General features: G+C 43.0%; 1 protein-coding gene and 1 long non-coding RNA gene across 4 annotated transcripts in view; both read right to left on the bottom strand.

The window, feature by feature from the left end:
* LOC120812332 (SRSF protein kinase 2-like) overlaps positions 1 to 11184 on the bottom strand; it is a 96092-nt gene extending 84908 nt beyond the window's left edge. For all 3 annotated transcript variants that reach the window (XM_040168214.2, XM_040168215.2, XM_078097392.1), the window contains exon 1: positions 10710 to 11184. In XM_040168214.2, the coding sequence (XP_040024148.1) occupies positions 10710 to 10747 (38 nt within the window). In that variant the 5' untranslated portion in view covers positions 10748 to 11184. The remainder of the gene's footprint in view (positions 1 to 10709) is intronic.
* Positions 2294 to 3320, bottom strand: LOC120812350 (uncharacterized). The gene is made up of 2 exons (XR_005710598.2): positions 3191 to 3320; positions 2294 to 2726 (listed from the first exon to the last, which is right to left on the bottom strand). It is a non-coding gene; the product is annotated as an uncharacterized LOC120812350 (long non-coding RNA).
* Positions 11185 to 20759: the final 9575 nt, after the last annotated feature.

The following is a 20759-nucleotide window of genomic DNA, read 5'->3' as shown; positions in this document are numbered from 1 at the left end:
TGCCCCAGCTGGAGGTAAAGCCCCTGATTTGTATCCACTCCCACCATGGGAGAAGACGTCGTATGGGACAGCCCGAGGGTGGGGTTTAAACCAAGGGGGTGGTTACAGGGGAGGCTATGGAGGTAACTGCTGGGGAGGAGAGTGTCAAGGAGGTCCATATGCAGGGGGAGGAGGAAGATGGGGCCGCAAAGGGGGAAGAGCTTGTTTCCACTGTGGTATGGAGGGGCACCAGGTTAAGGAGTGTCCTAGTAAAAGAAGACAGGGGAGGGGCAGAGGTGTCCCACCCCAGGAAGCATGGGCTCCCAACTCACATGTTGCACATGCTAGAGGACAGTATCCCACACTGGAGGACTGGGGCTATGAGGCAGATGCCTCTCATACCCCTTTTCCACCAACCACCAACAATTCAGAGTTGGTTCAACTGACGAACCTCCAAAGAACCGGTTTGCTTTTCCACAGGCTGAAGAGCCAGCGCAGAGCCAAGTCCTACGTCACAGTTAGGTCTCATCTTTCCCAGCAATGTTAGCGCAGCGGCGCCAAACACAAACACATCATCAACAATAGCGGACGTTGATTTGCTATTGATGTTCATGGCTTTGCGGACCTACATCGACATCCAAACACGGCGGATCAAACATATTCTCGCGGCTCGCCTTTATTTGTACAGACGGAGATTACAAGCGAGAGTAACGGTATGTACAACATTTATTTTTAACAATAAGATGCCGACTTTAGCCTGAGATTCATATTTAGCCTTAGCATGTTGCTAACCTCCTAACATCGACTTAGCTGATAATCGATCGCATTGCGGTTAAACATTTTTTATTAAGCATTGGTTGAATAAGTATAACGACGCCATCGTACACTTGTATGTATGTCTGAGTCATAGGCAAAAACCACTCACAGTATTAAAACTAGAAAATCTGCTAACACCTGACCAGTACGTTGTCTGAAAAACACAATGCATGAACCTAAAAAGACAGAAAAAAACCTTATAAATAAAGTAGCCCTGTCTTTTAAGTGGTACTTTGAATTAATAAACGCTTCACAGCTACAGCTCAACTATTTATATAGTATTTATACAGCACTGTACACTTGATAGAAAATATACGTATACCCTATTGCCCATAGATGAAACGTATGTATTTTTTTAAATCTTTACAGGCAATCTTGCAGCTCAAGGCAAGGCGGAGGTCACCGCCTTGCCTTGACCACTCTTGACCAATCTGACCACTGGTGGGACACAATTGTTCCGGATTTCACCGCGTTACAATTCATGCTGAATTTCTGCGTATCCCCAGGATCATTTGAGTACATCTGCTGTCAGGTCAATCATGCCATATGGAGAAGAAACACAAACTACCCTTTGTGTGTCCCAATCCAAAAGCATGTGGCTATTGCCATCTGGAAACTGGCCACGGGTGTTGAATACAGGACAGTTATCTTTTTAGAGTAGGCCTCAGCACTGTATTTAATTGTGTTCAGGAATTCTGCAACACAGTGCTCATAGTGTTCCTTCCCATCCACATAAGATTTCCTGATGCTGAACAGTTGCTAGAAATGGCCACTTTCTTTAATAATTGTTGAAGAATTCCACAGTGTGTGGGTGCAATTGATGGCAGCCACATTCCAATAATTGCACCAGAGGACTATCCACGAGACTATTTCAATCATAAAGGCTGGCATTCTATTGTTCTGCAAGCAGTTGTGGATGGCAAAGGTCTATTCTGGGATGTTTGTGTTGGCTATCCAGGGAGTGTGCATGACGCCAGAGTGCTACGACAGTCACATTTGTGGGAGGCCTTAAGTGACGGGAAATTACTAAGGCAAAACAAAGTGTCTCTCTGGCTGTGATGTTGGACATTACCTGATCGGTGATCCGGCATATCCCATGCAGAATAGGCTCATGAAGCCCTTTTGCGACACTGGCAGACTGACCCCTGAACAGCACACATACAATTACAGGCTGAGCAGTGCACGATCGGTTGTGGAGATGTCTTTTGGGAGATTAAAAGGACAATGGTGATGCCTCCTAAAAAGAAACGACTGCGAGCTGGAACTGAGCAAGAGGATGGCACTGACCTGCTGTGTCCTCCATAACATTTGTGAGGAACATGGTGATAATTTCAGTGAAGAGCACCCAGACAGGACTCTAAACATAGAGCCTACTGCTCAGACAATACCTGAGCGGGCAAACACAGAAGGGGCTGACATCAGAGCTGCATTAATGATGCATTTTAACAGAGGAAACGAGTGATTCTTTGAATACACCAAAGCTATATTTGTTGCAATATTTTTGTAACACTGCAGTTTGTGTTTATTGAAATCAAAACTTTTGAATTGTATTACATTCTCATCCATTAAATGAACCATGTAATCTCTAAAACTTGCATTTTGTGAATCATTTATCAATCATCCTCAATAACAACCCTTTCACACTGGCCCGGTTTATTTAAACCAAAAATCTTATAAAAAAAATAAAGTTCTATAGGTAACAACAATTGTAAAAGAATTAAAAAAATTACATGAAAAGCGGCAAAATTATTTTTTAACTTGTGCCTCCAATACGGCCACCATGCGCCCCATGAGTCCAAGCAAGGATTGTGTGTCCGCTCTCATGTCCTGACACAAGGCATTATCCATTGCCTTGATGTGCTGCAGGAACCTCTCATCTGCTCTTTCCAGATATTGAAGGATTTCCGAGGTACCATCTCTCTTCATTTTTCCTGTGTAGAACAATAATAATAAAATATGAATACAGATCGTCAAGGTGTAGCATCGCAAATAGTTGTTTTCAGCAGAGAATTACGCATATGTATCTGCTGTATTGATTATATAAAACAAAATGTATAGCATCATACTACATCAATATCACTTCAGATTTTGCTCATGTCCCGTAATAAACAGTATATCAACATTATATAGTATATAGCAAGTTAATATCAGATCGACTTTATATTCTATTCTAAACTTTTATAAAAATAAGTTATTGCTTTGCGTTCAAGGTAATATAATTGAATTTTGACAAAGCATTTTGTATTGCTGTTATACATAAATATAAAACAATGTTTCAGTGCATGACAGTAATATACAATGTGTGTAGTATATATGTAATATATAAGATTATATATATATATTACAGACACATCTCAATGTTTGCATAGTGTATAGTGTGATAATTTGAACATACCCTGTTCTGAAGATGCTTCTCCAGAGCTGCTACACGACGGCACGGGAGAGCTGCAGCCCACCGGTGGCGGCAATGCAACGTTGTCTTCACGGCCGTTGATGGCAGACAGATCTAGAAAAATAAACACAAGACAACAGTGCTTTAACAGCTAAGAAACATGCAAAGATAAGAGCAAGTCAAATAAAAACTGAACTTACCGTGATCAGTGCAACTTTGCTGCGGCAAATCATCCAGCATTGACTCGAGCATTATTGTGGCCAAGTTCACCGCCCCGGTCACCTGGCATGCTGGCCTATCGCCGAGAACACAGTCGAGAACGTTGAAATGTGGATTTTGGCGTGGGCACCCATTGCCGCTTCGAGCGAGGTCCTTTTTTGGTCCCACAGTCTTTCTTTAGTTTTTTTAGTTTGTTTGTTATCTGGACGAGGTTCTGGTCAAAACCAGCTACAGCCATCTCTCTCTGAATCTGCTGCAAAACCGGTTTCGTCTGCGAAGCCCCATCTAACTTACTCTGGACTTCTGAAGAGGACCAGAGTGCAAGAAAGCAGCTTGTTTCCTCGTCTGACCAGTGCTGTTTTTGCCTAGTAGCGTCCATTGTGTTGTTGTAAGCTCGATTAGCTGCTATCAAAAAATGGCGGATCACAAAGTTTATCTCATCTTGTTGGTCACGGTAACCCCGCCCCCAGCCGCTGACATAAGCGGTTCTTCTAGACCAGCAATGATATGGTGCTACTTAAGAACCATTTTACTGGTTCGGAGTTGGTGCTTTGGTGGTGGAAAACCAAAGAACCGATTTGAAAGTAGGCTCTGGCTCCGAACTAGCACCAGTTCTGCCTTGGTGGAAAAGGGGCCTGAGATCTTCCACATTTGAACAGCGTCCATAAACACTCCCTTCAGGTGAGGACTCCACATCTCCTTGGAGATGGGAGAAAGTCACCCGATGGAGATGTTAGCTACAAAACCAAAACAAATTCAAAAGTGCATTTGAAGGAATTGGAGGAATCTAGTGGTGAGGTTGCACACCACAACAAACCAAATCCCTCTCTGAATCCCTTACCGTCCCGTTTCAAACATAAGAAAATTCATCGAGGCTGAACACTGGTAGTGCTATGTTAAAACATTCATATAAATGAGTCTATTTTTTTGTTCCATTCATGTGTACAGTGAGGTAAATGTACGATTTGTAACCAAGCTGTTAGCATGGAGGTTCTTTCTACAATTATAATAGTCAGACATTCTCTCGCGGCACGGTGGCGTGGTGGTCAGCACTGTCGCCTCACAGCAAGAAGGTCCTGGGTTCGACTCTGTCCAGAGGCCTTTCTGTGTGGAGTCTGCATGTTCTCCCCGTGTCTGCGTGGGTTCTCTCCGGGTTCTCCGGCTTCCTCCCACAGTCCAAAGACATTCTCTGGGGATCAGGTTGATTGGGGACTCTAAATTGCCCATAGGTGTATGAATGTGAGTGTGAATGGTTGTATGTCTCTGTGTTAGTCATGCGATTGGCTGGCGACCAGTCCAGGACATACCCTGTCTATCGTCCGAAGTTGGCTGGGATGGACTCCAGCCCCCCCGCGACCCTGAGTGCAGGATAAGCGGTTTGACAATGGATGGATGGATGGAGACATTCTCTTTGCCCACTTTTTTGCATATCCCTTAGGTGTGACTACGTCTGTCTCTCCCATCCGGCCAAATAAAAGATCAATTGACAGGCGTGGATGATGTCCATAAAGCAAATAGTAGGATGAGTACCCAGTACAATTGGACGCATGTACAATTTGAGGGAGATGGTCCTTCCAGCGATCTTTCTCCTTGTCTGTCAGCGTTTGCAACATTTGTAATAAGGTGTGGTTAATCCTCTCGGCTGGGTTACCCTGTGGATGGTATGGCGATGTTCTGGAATGACCAACCCCTGACAACTTCTGAAGTGTCCAAAACTTCTCGTTTTCAAACTCACAGCCCTGATCGTGGTGTAGTTTTGACGGGTAGCCAAACCTTGGTATGAAGTCATTATATATGCGCTCTGCCTCCGTCTGTCCAGATTTGTTTTTTGTGTGTAGGCTTGAGTGAATCGTGTGAAATTATCAATCACTAGTAAGTATTGGTAGCCGCCTCGACTGGTCTCAAGATGTAAGTAGTCAATACATACAAGCTCCAATGGGGATCTAGTAGGTATACTACCCATTGCAGCACGCGTCTGGGTGCCAGGTTTCTTTGGGCACTTTCGAGTGACGTAGTCTTCTATCTCTCTTCATATAAGGCCAATAAAACTGTTCCCTAGCCAGGCGTAACACCCTCCCAGTTCCCACATGCCCCATCTCGTTGTGAAGATGTTTGAATGCCACATGCTTGTATTTTAACTGCAAGACGAGCTGCTGTCTTTCATCAGTCCGTCTGTACAGGAGCCCATTTTCCAGGTGCAGTTTGTTCCACTCATATAAGAGCTTTCTGGTGAGTGATTTGCTGCTTTTCGTGTCTCATCCTTAGGGTCTTCTCCCTGTGCTCGAACAAGTTCATTGTGAGTAATTGTTGGCAGGAGTGCACGCGACTCTTGGCTTGTGTTGTTAAAGAGCAGATATGCAAAGCAGCAATCCAACCAACATCCTTATTTTTGTCAAACAACAATGAAATATCAATAGTTATCTGCCATCCTTCGCCTCTGCATTGGAAGAAGGAACTAATACCAATTAGTGTTGCATGGTGTACCAGTACTAGAAAGGTACCGCGGTACCGTTACGTTGAAAACAATACGTTATTGAAAATGTTTAGTACCGGTACTTTATAATAAACACGCATTCAGAGCGCACTCACTGTTCCACTCCCTGTCAGGCTGCTTGCAACAGCAGCCGTCACTCACAGTGAGTTATCAGGGGAGACGCGCCCTCATGTAGCAGATATGTGATATAAAGCCCATCGACACACACAGACCCGTCTGTAAAACCTGCTTCAAATCCACCCGGGCAAAGGGAGGGTATACTTCAAATATGGCCAAGCACCTATCAGACAGACACCCCAAACTTTTCAGAGAGTTCAAAGAACGACAGGTTAGCAAATGTTATTATAAAGATAAACACCCCCAAGCTCACCCTATACTGCCTGACACGAGTAGCTTTAGCCTGGTTTAGCTCGGGTGACTAGATGTCCTCTTTTACCCGGACACATTTTTATGTCTCAAAAAAGGAAATTTCCGGGTAAAAGAGGATGTCTGCTTTGTCATGTGTTGCGCTTTCTTGATGTTTGACTGTGTTTGGAAAATTGTTGAATTGCTAGTTTGTCATAAACAAAGTCGCTAGCAAGACATCTCGTTAGCGATGTGAGCTTGTTATAAAACGCTTTGATGGACATTGATGCTATTATTAAGTGCTCTTGCGTCGGCTTCTTTGTAATGTTGTGATCGTTACACATCTGCCAACTTTTCACTAAACCTTGGAATGTGATGTTGTTGGGTGAACGCTGCGGCGAGGGGTTGTAAGTGCAGCAAATAGCATTACAGATGCGCCGTTTACTGTCGGCGAGGTTGGAGATGAACCAGCACGGATTTATTTTAGTGTAAGAAATTGGATGTGTGGTGTGAGTGCACGTGAAAACATGCAAACGGGTGTGTCACACGAGGAAACCGTGCAAGCTGACAGCCCTGTAGCTATGTTGGCTAGCTTGACAACAACTCCTAACACAGTCAAACATCAAGCAAGTGCAACACAAGACGAAGCAAGACGGCAAATAAGTTACTGAATAGTCCAGCAGAAATATACACATGCAAAATAACCTACAATTTGTGGGCCTATATGATCATGAGGTCAGAATGCACACAAATTTGTACCAAATAATACACACTTGATGCAATAGGCTACATGCTGGTGGAGACTGAGGGTGGATCTTCATCTAATTAGGGTCTTAGCTGACTGAAAGTTATTGTGTTTCGAAGAATTATTCTTATTATTTTACCGATTCAATTGCACTTTTGAGGCCTTTATTATATTCCAAAACTGTTGAAATTTTGCATGCGCATCAGAAGTGCGAAATTTTTTTATATTTTAGGGGTCGCGCATTTGGGTTCGACAAAATGGCTCTCTAGCGAACCACTGGGCCTTGCATTGTTGGACTGACCGCAGAACCAGAGATATTCTCTTTTTAATTCCACGCCGACATTACCCACACATACACGTGTTATGCTAGTAGCACCTAATGTAGCCTCCACTGCTGGCCTAAAAAGTAGATTAGGAATTTACCTCTTTGTTAATTTAACACCCATGTTTTTGAACCTTTCAGTCACTCATATATATTAAAAAAACATTAACATTAGTTATAATAGCTTCCAACCACTTGTACCAAACTCAATGTTTGAACTTTTAAAAGTTCTCCATAGTGGAATAATGCCAGCCTGAGCAGAGAATGGTGTTGCTGTCCCCCAGCGTTTTAATCCCAGTTTCTTTGTGCTTTCTGCTCATAGCTGGCCCAGCCACCGTGGACTTCAGTGCACGTGAGCGAGCCACCGGCCAGCCAACAGCCACTTCTCTGCACTGCGCTAATATGGCTGTTGCAGTTGATAACGCGGCCCCGAGCCGCGTGGAGGCAATAGATATGCTCTGAATTTCAGCGTTTTTAGCTGTAATCCAGAGCCTTTCTATCACATAGATTTTTTTGTAAATAAAAAAGACATTCCAGTTGTGTTTACCTGATGAGTTGCAAAGAACATTTTCTTCCCTGAAGTGAGTTTTGCGATTTCAATTACATTGCTTACACAGGAAAGGCAGTGAAAGTAATTCAAGTTCTGTCTCATTCATCTGGCCAAGCTCGCCACATTGCTGTCAGAAGTGGGATATAGCTACTGGAATGCAGATGGAGATGGAGATTGAAGAGCTGGAGAGGGCCCTAGAGCAGACCCAGGGCCACTTGAGAGGCCTGATGCGGAAAAATCCAATCAAGCCAAGGACATCAGTCAAACTACCCAAATACGATGGGACGACACAGCTGGAGCCATATTTGTCATAAGTCCATCTAACAGCCCAACACAGCGGCTGGGACAGCGAAGAGGCTGCCACCCATCTAGCCCTAGCATTAGGAGGCAAGGCGGTGCAGGTGCTTTGTGACCTAGCTCCAGCAGGACAAGGGAACCTACAGGCCCTAACAATGGCGTTAAACAGGAGATTTGGACAGCGGCTCCTTGCTGACCAGAGCAGGGAGGAACTAACCAGCCGCCGCCATGGAGAAGAAAGTTTGGGCACCTTCGCAGCAGATGTGCAGCTACACGCTCGACTGGGTTACCCGCAGCGGCGCAAGAAGAACTAGCTCTCCACGCTTTCCTGAGAGGACTTGAGCAGTTGCGTCAGCATGTTGCTCGTCAGACCCCAGACCCTCGGTGATGCACTCCACGAGGCTGAACGAGCAGAGGGAGTACTCACCGCATGGCCCAGCCAGAAAAGAACTCTCCACCAACAGCCATGTGTCAGGCTTACCGATTATGACCAGGAAGAAGAAGCAGAAGAGGTCCGTCAGGTGAGGCCTCCACCACAACGGATGCAGCCCTGGCCTCCAGCACCCAGGCGGCGTCCCCCCCAGCCTACTGACCGCTGCTATCGTTGTGACGAACCGGGTCACATAGCCATAAATTTCCCAGCCCCAACTCCGAAACCCAGAGCCACTCCACCAGCGGGAAACGACAGAGGAATGGTGTAGCGAGGGGTGCACCATTCCGGCCTCCAGTCCCCCTCCATGGCCGATGCACTTCGAGGCTGGGGCCCAGGAGCTGGTGCACAAGTTCTGGCTTGCTGACATTCGGGACCCATGTATCATCGGCTTGGACCTGCTGACTCGCTGGGGTGCCTGTGTCAACGTGTTAGGAGCAACCATCACCCTTGCATACAGCAATTGTGGAGCTCCAGTCCGGGAGGGCCGCACCACCACCCGTGCCGTCTGTCGCCAGTGATCCTGCACATCCACAGGTCACCTTGGCTGCCTCCATTGCACCAGCTGTCTCTTCCTCTAGTGAGACGGTGGAAGCCGTCCGTGATTTATGGGAGCGCAGCAGTGCTGGTCTGGACCCGGAACAGCAGCATCAGTTGAAGTGCCTTCTGTGCCATTATACGGACATATTTGCGGCAAAAGACAAAGACTGCACGCATGAATAGAGATATATTTTTCTCTATCCACTCACTCTGTATCTGTATCCCCTGCCTGCTCCTCAGATAGGAGCTTCACCCGTCACATCCAACTGCCCACGTAATAATGACGGATTCTGTTAGTGAACGTTTGCCTCTGCCTATCCGCGCGCCCACTGTGCTGGATTTGAGTGTGCCAGTCTGGGGCCTGGCGCTAACGTTGTGTGGAAGGCAGCGGCTCGGCCTGATCGTAATTGACATAGCATCCGTGTCATCCAGTCTGCCTGCTCCTCGCCCTCCAGCACCTGTCAAATCGAGTGCTTTCCGCGTTTGCACACCGAAAGAGGAATGTGGCCATGGCCGGATTAAATCTTAATGGATATGGCTTCCAGTGCTGGCAGATGAGAGGTCTGGACACACATCACGACTTTGGCCGATTCCCGTTTGGATGCAGTGAACAAAACAGAGTTGGAAACTAACTAACAGCAATATTACTTTCCTAATTGGAATTCTTTAATTGACAGTTTGAGGTCAGAACAGCAAATCATTTCCAAGTGATGATCATATAAACAACTGTCTAAGAAATAAAATAGTTCCCACTTTGACCTTGTCAGTCTGCATGTTTAAGTCCAATGTTATGCTGTATGTATATGTTTAAATGGTTTAAGGGGCTATTAATCTATATGGTAGCATACGAAGAGGTGGCTTCTGGGCCGTGAAATGAACTGTCTAGACTATTTATAATGATGCTAATGTGTAATTGTGGGTGTCTTTGTTCTGTATGCATTTAGCTACAAACTATGCCATGTGAGCAATGATGGCTTCTGACTTTACAATGAATCCTCACCACAGTTACTGAATATTTCCCAATGTAAATCTACAATTGCAGCTGATGTGGCGAGCTGTTGTCTTGCATCGCTGCTGAAATGCTTAACGACTGATGCTGCTGCCGGCTGGGCTAATGTTGACGTTTCTTAACACAAATGGAGAGACAGTATGCGAGGGTGTCTGTGTTCTTGTTATTGATGCCATAGCCATATTGATGCCTGCAGCCGCACATGGGGGCCACAGCTCGAGTGTGTATCTGAGAAAAAACAATTTGCTATTAAAGGCGGCGTGTCAGCGTGCGTATTGCACATGTATGTAGGGATGATCACAGCACCATGCAACGATGAACTACTGCGTTACTCACCCCTCCCTCCCCTCATTGATTCAATCAGACTGCTGTGAACCGGACAATTGAAGAAAGCAGCTCAGGATACACAGACTGGGACGGAAACAGAAAGAGAGGACACAAAACATGGAGGCGCTGAGGGGGTGGGTTGGCAAGCGGAAGAATGCTAAATAACAGATAGGAAGAGAGACAAGCCCGCACACACATGGGACTGAAATGATAGATGAGGACAGAGGAAAGGAGGAGGTGTTACCTTTCGGGGGACGAGGATTTCCCCGAGTTCACGGACATGAGCGGAGTGTCTGTTAGCCGCTCGCTGGCCCAGGGTCCACAGGAGACGGTGAAATAGAACAGAAAGCTGCTTTCTCTCTTCTCACCTGTATCTGCTGTGTGCCTGGGTATAGGAGAGGAGAAGGTAACTCTCTCCCCTCTGCCAACCCCTCCTCCTCCTTTCTTCTCTGCTCAGGGGAGAATAAAGGATGGAGGAAAGGGAGCAGCAATGTCTCTCCTCATGCCCCAGCCTCCTCTCTTCCTTTCCTTCCTTCCTTCCTTCCCTTGCCTGTCCTTCACTTTTCCCTTTGTCTCCTTCCTCTCAGGGTGTTGCCGGTTGATCTTGGGTGATGAAAGGAATAACACAAGCTCTAGATCCAAAGTGTGTCTGTGTATCCCTCCCTCTCTTCTCTCTCTGTCTAGCTGGCTCTATCAGGCCTTCTGCAGCTCTGCAAAACGAGGCGAGCTGGAACGCCCCACTCTACAGGCAGAGGGGTGTTGGCTTCGCTGAGTAACAGAAAGATGCGTATTTTTCACCTTGAAGCATAGTGACCTCCCCCTTCTTTCCCTTTGAATAAGTCCCTCTCTTCTACTGTCTCTATTGTTCTCTCTCTCTCTTCTTCTATCTCCCCACAATTGCCTTATTACAACATCCTGTATCTCAGGGAAATGTGTGTGTGTGTGTCTTGATCAATTCTTTCCGCAGATAGATCTCCTTGGAAATGAGTGAACAACTCACAGAGAGGTCGCCGGAGGGTTTGCCATGACGGGGGTCTGTCTCTCTACCAATCTGACCTCAATATTAGTGTGTGGGTATGTGAATGTATGCACGCACGTCTTCTGTATGCATTTATGTGTGTGTAAAAATGCACAGTGGGGTTTAAAAGGACATCTTAAGGTTAATGCGACTGACTAGTCATGCAGGGAGTGTCCAGGGGGAATACTTTCAGTGTAAGTGGTCAGGCTATAAATATCTAAGCTATGCCATTTTCCACCGACATTCATGTTTTCCAGAGGAGGAATTCTCTGTGCACAAATGCACAGACCAAGAAAGTGGTCAGACGAAAATGTACAATATGGATTCACATGTATAACGGAACGTGATGGGAGTCAGCGTCCTAACTGCATGATTTGCAATGCCAAGTTGAGCAATTCTAGTCTAGCACCGGCAAAACTAAGAGAACACTTCCTTAAGCTGCATGGAGATGGACAATACAAGAACACAACGCTCGCTGAATTCAAGGTGAAGAGAGCCAGATTCGATGAAAAGGCTACTCTGCCTGTTCTCGGCTTTGTACCCATCAACAAACCGATCCTCACAGCATTGTACGTAGTTGCTTACCTGATCGCAAAGCAGGGCAAACCACACACCATTGGTGAAACACTCATAAAACCAGCTGTGTTGAAGATGGCGAATATCATGCTGGGAAAAGCAGCTGAAGTTAAGTTATCCCAAATTCCTCCTTCAAATGACACCATTAGCGACAGAATAGAGGACATGAGCAAAGACATCTTGGCTCAAGTAGTTGCAGATCTGATTGCAAGTCCGGCAAAATTCAGCCTTCAACTCGACGAGACCACAGACGTTTACAATCTAAGCCAGCTTGCTGTATTTGTGCGCTATGTGAAAGACGACGTGATAAAGGAATACTTTTTATTTTGTAAGCCTCTTACGACAACAACTAAGGCAGCCGATGTGAAGAAACTTGTGGATGACTTCTTCAAAGACAACAATCTTTCGTGGGATATGGTTTCTGCAGTTAGGGACAACAAGGACGGAGCTCCAGTCATGCTGGGAAGAAAGTCTGGTTTTGGTGCGCTAGTGAAAGCCGAGGCACTACACATCATTGTTACTCATTGTATTCTGCACAGGCATGCGTTGGCAACAAAAACCTTGCCTCCAAAACTGTCAGAAGTATTAAAAATTGTAGTGGAATGCGTGAACTATGTGCGAAATAGTGCTCTGAGTCACCGCATCTTCAGTGAGCTGTGTAAAGAAATAGGCTCTGAATTCGAGGTACTTCTGTACCATTCTAACGTTCGGTGGTTATCCCGGGGACAGGTGCTGAATCGTGTTCTTGCCGTACGTGTGGAATTAGCACCAACCTCGTCATGCAGATTGCTTAAAAAATTGCTTAAAAAAAAAAAAGAGTTCATTCTCATTTTAGCGTACATGGCTGATATCTTCGCAGCTCTCAATCATCTCAATCAACAGATGCAGGGCGGTGGAGTCAACATCATCGAAGCGGAAGAAAACCTGAAGGCTTTTCAAAAAAAGCTACCGTTATGGAAATGACGAACAGAGAACGATAACTTTGCAAACTTTCCCCTGCTGGACGACTGTGTAAGTAAGATCGAAGATGTATCTGGAATCGGAGACATTTCTGTACCTGCGGAACTGAAGCAAGCAATTGCCACGCACTTAGATGACGGATACTTCCCTACAAGAGAGTCATATCCAGCATGGGTGAGACAGGACAGAACGTTTTGGTGTCAACAAATGGTAACGTACCCTGTTATTGCTAAGAAAGCTCTGGAGATTTTCATACCGTTTGTTACAACATATCTTTGCGAGCAATCCTTTTCGAGGATGCTGGACATACAAACGAAGAAAAGGAACAGACTTTGTTGCGAAAATGACATGAGAGTGCCACTTGCCAAGGTGAAGCCGCGCATTTCTGAACTGGTCTCTGAAAGGCAACAGCAGAAGTCACACTGATTTGCAGTAAATATTCATTATTATGTTTTTGTTTTTGTGTGAAAATCATGTTTTAATGGTTTTGTTCTTTGACACTGATGTTGATGCACGGTTCATTTTGTGCACCAGTAAAATATATACCTATGTTTTGAATTTTATTTTTCCAATTAAGAAGGGTTCGGTGAATGCGCATATGAAACTGGTGGGGGTCAGTACCTCCAACAAGGTTAAGAACCACTGTGCTAGAGGGTCAAGGACGGGTTCCTCAAAACTGTTAGTGTTTCCACACCACTTAGCATGAACATATGCTGACCTTTATCCTCTGCATCTATCGATTGAGTAAGTTACATTCATATATGTTACCCGTTTACATGCCGTGGCAAAACATTCAACCTCAGTGACACAAGGGTACATCTGATGATACATTGTCAACATTGTATGTATGTCAGTCTCATCCAAGATTGTCTGGTGGAATGGGGAAAGATGCATTGTGAATAACGGTTGTCCTGGCGACACCGTAACATAAAACAATACGTTTTAAATAACCTTCAATCACAAAGGCCTCGGGAGTGTTTCCTCAAAATTTGAAGTGGCTGTGACAAAAGTCCCAGAGAGGAGTTCGTCAAAGTACAGCGTCTAGAAAGTGCATGATATAGAGGGAATATTGACCCTAAAGAATTATAACTCACTTTGTATGATTTTAGAGCATGGTCCCAAGAGACTTTATTTTAAGTCTCACTGTTTGACATATGTCCAAAAATCGTCATACATGTAGGTCAAACAGGGCGCTGGGGCTACTTTGTTGAAAACTGCCAGGGGGCACTATGAAGGCAATTTACCACTTTTGAGCCATAACTCCACATCAGAAACCAAAATGGACGCCATGCCACGCCCTGGTAGTTGCATGAAAACTCTTGATTTTAATAACTTTTGACCTCATAGGTGTCAGGATCAATTTTACCGAACATGAAGTTGATCGGGTATAAACTCTCGGAGGAGTTTGTTCGTTTGTAAGTCCAAAATACGATGGAAATTGTAAAAAAAAAACAGCAAAAAAAAAACGACTGCCGTGCCCCCTAAAGGTCAAATATTCTGCAAATAACAGGGTATGCTCGGGGACTCAATGTGAACATATCCTAGAGATTTGGTGAGGACAAGCCAAATACTTTTGAAGTTAAAGGTTTTTCACTTTTAGGGCACACCCCTTACAACTTTCATTGGTCCATAACTTCGAAAGCCAATGAGATATCAACAAGCTTTTATTAATCCAATAATGATTTCCTGAAATTTTCGTGAAAATCGGACCTAGTGTCTGGGAGAAGTTCGCAAAAACGTGTTTTTCACAAAATTCCTAAAGGCGGAAATCTTGCAAGGTGCATTTGCATACTTTTGTAGAGAATATCCAAGAGCACCTGTTTGCAAAATTTCAAGTCAATCGGTGAAAGTGGGAAAAAATTTCCTGAGAGGGAGCACTTACAGAGCCATTTTTGTATCCCCAAATGCGCACTTCTGATTCGTAGCCTACGCCAAAATTCAAGAGTTTTTGAATTTGATAAAGACCTCAAAAGTGCATTAAAAATGGGGGAAAAAGCTTATAGTGACATGTTGGAATCAATCCCAGGTCCCCCACGGTTAGGGTGGAATGCCTGAGGACTGGTCTAACAACACAGCCTTACACCTGGAGAGTAAATGGGGGTTTTATATGACACCTACACGCATTGCACTCCATTCATTTTAATGGAGCACGAGAGTACATTTTAATCAACAATTAATTGCAGCGCCCCCTATTCTTCATGAAACGGCCAAGCAGGCAAAAGAAGGGTAGCCACAAAGGCTAGCTAGCAAACTAAGCACATGACCCATTTTTCTCGGGCTATTTTAGGCACGTGTCAGCAGTTGGGTCCTGTTACTACTGCAATGTTAGCTACAGCCATGTTGGCGTCACGCCCCCACCGACGTAACGTCCGTGCCTTGCCCCCCCCACCGTTGACTGTATTGTTCCCCCACTCGATATTCTCTGGCTGTTTTAGCCACTTGTCAGCAGTTTGATCGTGCTATTACTATTGCAATGCTAGCTAGCGTCATGCTAGCGCCCCCACCCCCTCCCTACGTCGCCAGTGTAACGTCAGCTAAACTTGCATTAAAAACAAAAAAAATGCCAAAATCGTGTTCAAAAAATTAAAAATGGCAGAAAATCTAGTTGGGGTGCATTTGCATACCGTGATTGACCTTTTTGTAGAGCACATGTGTGCCAAATTTCAAGTGAATCGGGCATCGGGGGGAACAACTGTCCTAATGTGGTACTTTTCAACTTTCTAGGAGGCACTATGAAGACTTTTCTTACTCTATTCTGTTATTCAGATAATAGCACACGATTCCCGATCTGTACCGACAGTTTGAGACTATTTTGAGCCAATTCCGACCAACGGTGCTGGAGGAGATGCGTGCCAAACTTTTGTAAGGAAGACAATAAGGCGAACTAGAAAATGCATTTCCTGCTGAAAATGCATTGGAATGCAAAAAGTTGAAAGCTGAACTGAATTTTTCAAAATAGCTGAAAATACAGAAAGTTGAAGGGAATATGTTTACATTTGCTGAAATGACAGATATTAGAAAAGCTGAAATTAATTTGAAATTGCTGAAAATACAGATATGGGAGAGGCTGCATGGAATTTCAATAGATTTGCTGAAAAAGCAGAAATGAAAACAGCTGAAATAAATGTGAAATATTGCAAAAAAATACAGAAATTAATATTAAAACATTGCTCTTAATACAGGCATAAGAAAATCTGAAAGCTGAAATGAACTTTAGAAAATTGCTGAAAATACAGAAATCTGAAAATGTACTAGCAAGCTGAAAACCTGAAATTCATTTAAAAAATGCTCATGAACGTACCAGCAAGCTCAAAGATGAAATTAAATTACATTTTTGAAAATATTGAAATTTCCAATGGCTTTGCTGAAAAAGTGTCAATGCCGAAAAGTCAAGACCAGCACAGCAGGAAAACATAATATTTGAATTTCAAAATTGGCAGTGTGGAAGATGAACTGCAGCATTTAACAAAGCTAAGAGCTAAAATACAACACAAAAGAAGCCAAAAGCTGCAGTGTTGAACTGTAGAAGTACTTGAAGAAGTGAAACTGAACTGAAATCTAGCATCAGAATCAGCAGAAATAGCATTCAGGAGTAATATTAGCAATATTAGTATCAAGGACTGTAGTAGTAGCAGTCGTAGTAGCAGCATTTGCATATCAATAGTAACTGTAGCAGCAGCAGGTGTAGTCGTAAAAATCAGTAGTAGTCTGAGTGTGGCATCGAGTATAAAGCAGACAGTGATGTCATTAATACAAACATTTTATTTGTTTACATTTAGAATACAATTTAAAAATAATTAAAACAGTAATTAGTATTAGCATGTTAAGACTAACATACAAAACAGCCTAATATACTGCTCATGCAAAAATATAAATCACTCAATTTTATTGAGGAAAAACAATAGCAATTATAAAAATGTCAATAAAGATTCTCTGTACACGGGAAATGAAAACTGGCAGAGTATAAATGGTTTTCTCTTTGTATATTTAATTGTTCAAGTAAGGATGACTTATTAATCTGAAATAAGTTACAGTTAAATTGATTCATCATAATTTAAGTGCTCTCAAGTGAATTAAAAACAGAGATCAAACAAAGATCTTACAAGATGAACCCATAGTGCCTATAAGCAAAACCTTTTAAATAGATGTATACCACAGACCAAGCAGAATGTTATTTTGTCACTACCAGTAGTTTGAGGTGTGTGCTATATTTCAAGAATTGCATGTACAGCCTATCTATACATCCTTTTTTGACTCATTATCTTCTATTGAAATATAATAAAGTATGATACAGTAAAGTGCACAAGTACTGTTGTATTGATCATAATGTATTTCATGCAAGATAAAATCTTAGAGTGAGAAATTTATCAACACAGTTTGTGAACATTGGTCTCTTTTGTTTGATATTCATGAATAAATATACTATAGTTTCAATAGTTAACTATATGGTTCATTTCCTACAATCAAAGACTTTTCACATCGTTTCCAGACCTAGGTTAAAACTCAGTTCAAGACAGATAAGTCTTGTCAACATTGTCATTTAGACTATCCCAGCGTTAATCTCAGTTTACTGAGGCTCACAGAACACTGGGTTCTCCATTCTTTGATGGAACATTGGGTTAGAGTCACTTGTCGACTCAAGGTTAGGACGAAAGTTTTGTAGGATTTGTTTTCCTATTAAAACTTTGGACAAGGCTCTTTGCACCAAGTCATGTTTTAGCCATCTGAAGATGACACACTTGATGGATTTCACAGTCTTACAATTTAACACTGTGCAGTCTCAGTAGAGTTTAGGTTATCCTAAGGATCGGTTTACACATGTGAAAAACCTTGAATATACCTACCAGCTGAAACCCCATAATGACTCATTGTGACACAAGTATGTCGTTTCTTCAAGGTTAATTTGTTCGTATACACAAGGCAATCAAACAAACATTTTCTGCTTTAGAAAACTGACTGAAAACGGATGGATTACATAAAGAAATACTATATATATAACAAAAAAATGTAATGAAACAATATTGTTAGATCAAATACGGTAGAGATGAAACAAACAAAATAGACAGGTGTCCTGTAGTAATACTGTTCATGAGTTAGTAGTGTATGCTTTAAAGACCTGTAACATTATAACCTTTGACCTGTGCAGGCTCCAGTTATCACGTCAGGATAGTGTTACTATAGCAACATGGAGGAGGAGAGGCCTTAAAGACAGAAAAAGGAGAAAATGTATTCATGTTGTTAAAAATGTAAATAGCACATGCAAGTAGTAAGACCACCAGGGGATAGTTTTGTTGTGGTCAGAGATATATTTAAAAGAAGATCTAATAACAATTGTTATAACCGTTACAGCTGGTTTAGGGAGGAGGTTGAAGCTGCATAAAGGTGGCGCTGTCACTGGGACAGTGATGACTGACTGATGACTATTCCTTGCAGTCACACATCTGATCCTGACAAAAATAAAACAGGAAGAAACTAAAGACAAACTAAACTTTCTAAAAAGGTTTATAATTCACAGTAATGAAATACCTTGAACTGTGCTGCAGAGCAGATCAACATATACGTCCAGTGCAACTGAATACGCTGCATGATGTTGAGCTTCTTTTATGTGTTCAGCCCTCTCTGCACTCCTGAGTGTCTTCACTGTGAAGTGGAGGAATCACAGAGGAGGAAGACCTGAAGGAAGAAGTGGATATAAAATTAGAATGTTATATTGGATGTACAATTAGTGTTATTAAGAATATTGCATTCATACAAAATGAATACATGAATGATAACAAAATTAAAACAAAATATTAGAAATCACATATGAAATAAGAAAACAATACCTTATTATCTGTTGTGAAGTGGACAACATGTGTCCACTGATGCTGCTGCAGTGGTGGCAGGATGTCCTGGTTGGTATGAGCTGATATAGAATCTCACAGCTAGACAGGAAGTAAGGCAGGCATGTGTTTTCCCGTCCTTTGCTTTGAAGAATGACGGGGACAGGCAGAAGTCAAATGTGTCCCTATGAGGTCTAACTGTGATGAGTCCTCGGTTGATTGACAGTTCATTTGGTGCTGCAGTCTTTGGCATGTCTTAGATGCTGTGAGCTGATCCTCACAGTGCAGGAGGTGAGGCCAAGACTGGAAGGTGTCTTTACAGAGGACAAGGGAGGACTGTGTCTCCTGTCCATCAGAAAGGAAACTTAACACTACAGAGAACACAGGATAATTAAAATTAAATTAATAGGAATGGAAGTGTGGGGTTTCAGCTGGTAGGTACATCAGAAAGTATGTGTTACATCTAGAACACATACTTTCTGATGTGCGTCCGCTACACCAAATGTCAGAAGCTGTGTACAATGCATTTTACATTGTATACAGCTGCTGAAAGAGTTTTGGCCTGTGCATTTATCAACCCTGAACCAAACCCACCCTGATAAATGCACAGGCCAAAGTGTGTTAGAAATATTGCTAGAAAAAAACATGGTTACCTGGAAAACAACATGATACAATACAGTGAACACTTGTAATTACATAAAAAATTGCCATTCTACTAACTCAATAAAGTGCAACAATGAATTTGATCAGATGATTAGGGTTTTTCTTTAAATCAGGTGTGCCCGACAGGTTAATCGCATCGCAATCGCATGTTTTCTGACACACGGGTCAATATACGTTTTTTAGTCATTTTTTACTTTGAACAATTGTGTGAACTTGAGGCACTAGAGCAGTTTGAAAACGTTGTTCCTGTGCGCGTTGCTGCGTATGTCAGTGAGCATAAGGTAACGAGTGCGCCTGCAGGAGCAGCACTCACTGACAATCACGTGCTTACGCAGAGAAGCAGGATTTAGAGATCATCATCTGATGATGCTAAGAGATGTTGGCGCTGCCGGTGACGGGAAGTCATGAACTAGGTAAAATGTTTCTGGTTGAAGGAGGTAGTAATTTACATAATGTAGAAAAGGTTTGTAATTATTGTCTTAAACGGAGACACTGGAAGCTTGACTCTCAATGGTTGAAAGTCCAGCCTAGAAGTATATAGTTCCAATTTTAAAGGTATGGCAACATATATTGCAAATGAAAAGTGTACTTGAAAAGTAGCTTGCGAGCCAAAAAGGTTTGGGCACCCCTGCTTTACATTAACAGTTACATAATCCCAAACTCACAACATTTTTTTTTTTTTTTAAAAGACATGATTCTCAGTGGCTACTGGTCTTACATGATTATTTTCAGACCTGTTGGAAGAACATAGACAGAAAACATGATAGTGACAAGGGAAATGTATTTACTGTACCAGAATGAAGGCACTGCTGTGGTGGAGAGATTTAAATGGCTGCACAGATGATCCTCCTCCTCTGGATAACTGGAATGAAATCACTATGTATAAAATATTATTGAAAGTTAAGTACATTATATTGTTCTTTTAAAACTCACCGGATACCTTCATGGACTGTTAAAGGACATGACACAGTAGACAGAGTTGTGATAACTGTAATAAGTTCTCATCACACCAGAGTGGAGACAGCGTTGTGGTTGAGAGATGAAAATGAGGTCCAGCAGTGTGTTCTTGTCAGTGGTTGCATTAGTGATGACTCGTGCAAATCCTCTGGACTGGAAGAGCTCAAGGATTGGCTTACCAGTGTTGGAGAAGAGATTCTCGTTGAAATCACCACAGACAATGATGGGCTGACAGTCCATGATCTCCAATGAGTCCAGCAGGCTCCCCAGGTTGGACAGGAATGATCTCACACTGTAG

The sequence above is a fragment of the Gasterosteus aculeatus genome, chromosome Y, assembly GCF_964276395.1.
Source record: "Gasterosteus aculeatus chromosome Y, fGasAcu3.hap1.1, whole genome shotgun sequence".
Taxonomy (NCBI): Eukaryota; Metazoa; Chordata; class Actinopteri; order Perciformes; family Gasterosteidae; genus Gasterosteus; species Gasterosteus aculeatus.
This window is presented reverse-complemented; position numbering and strand designations above follow the sequence as displayed.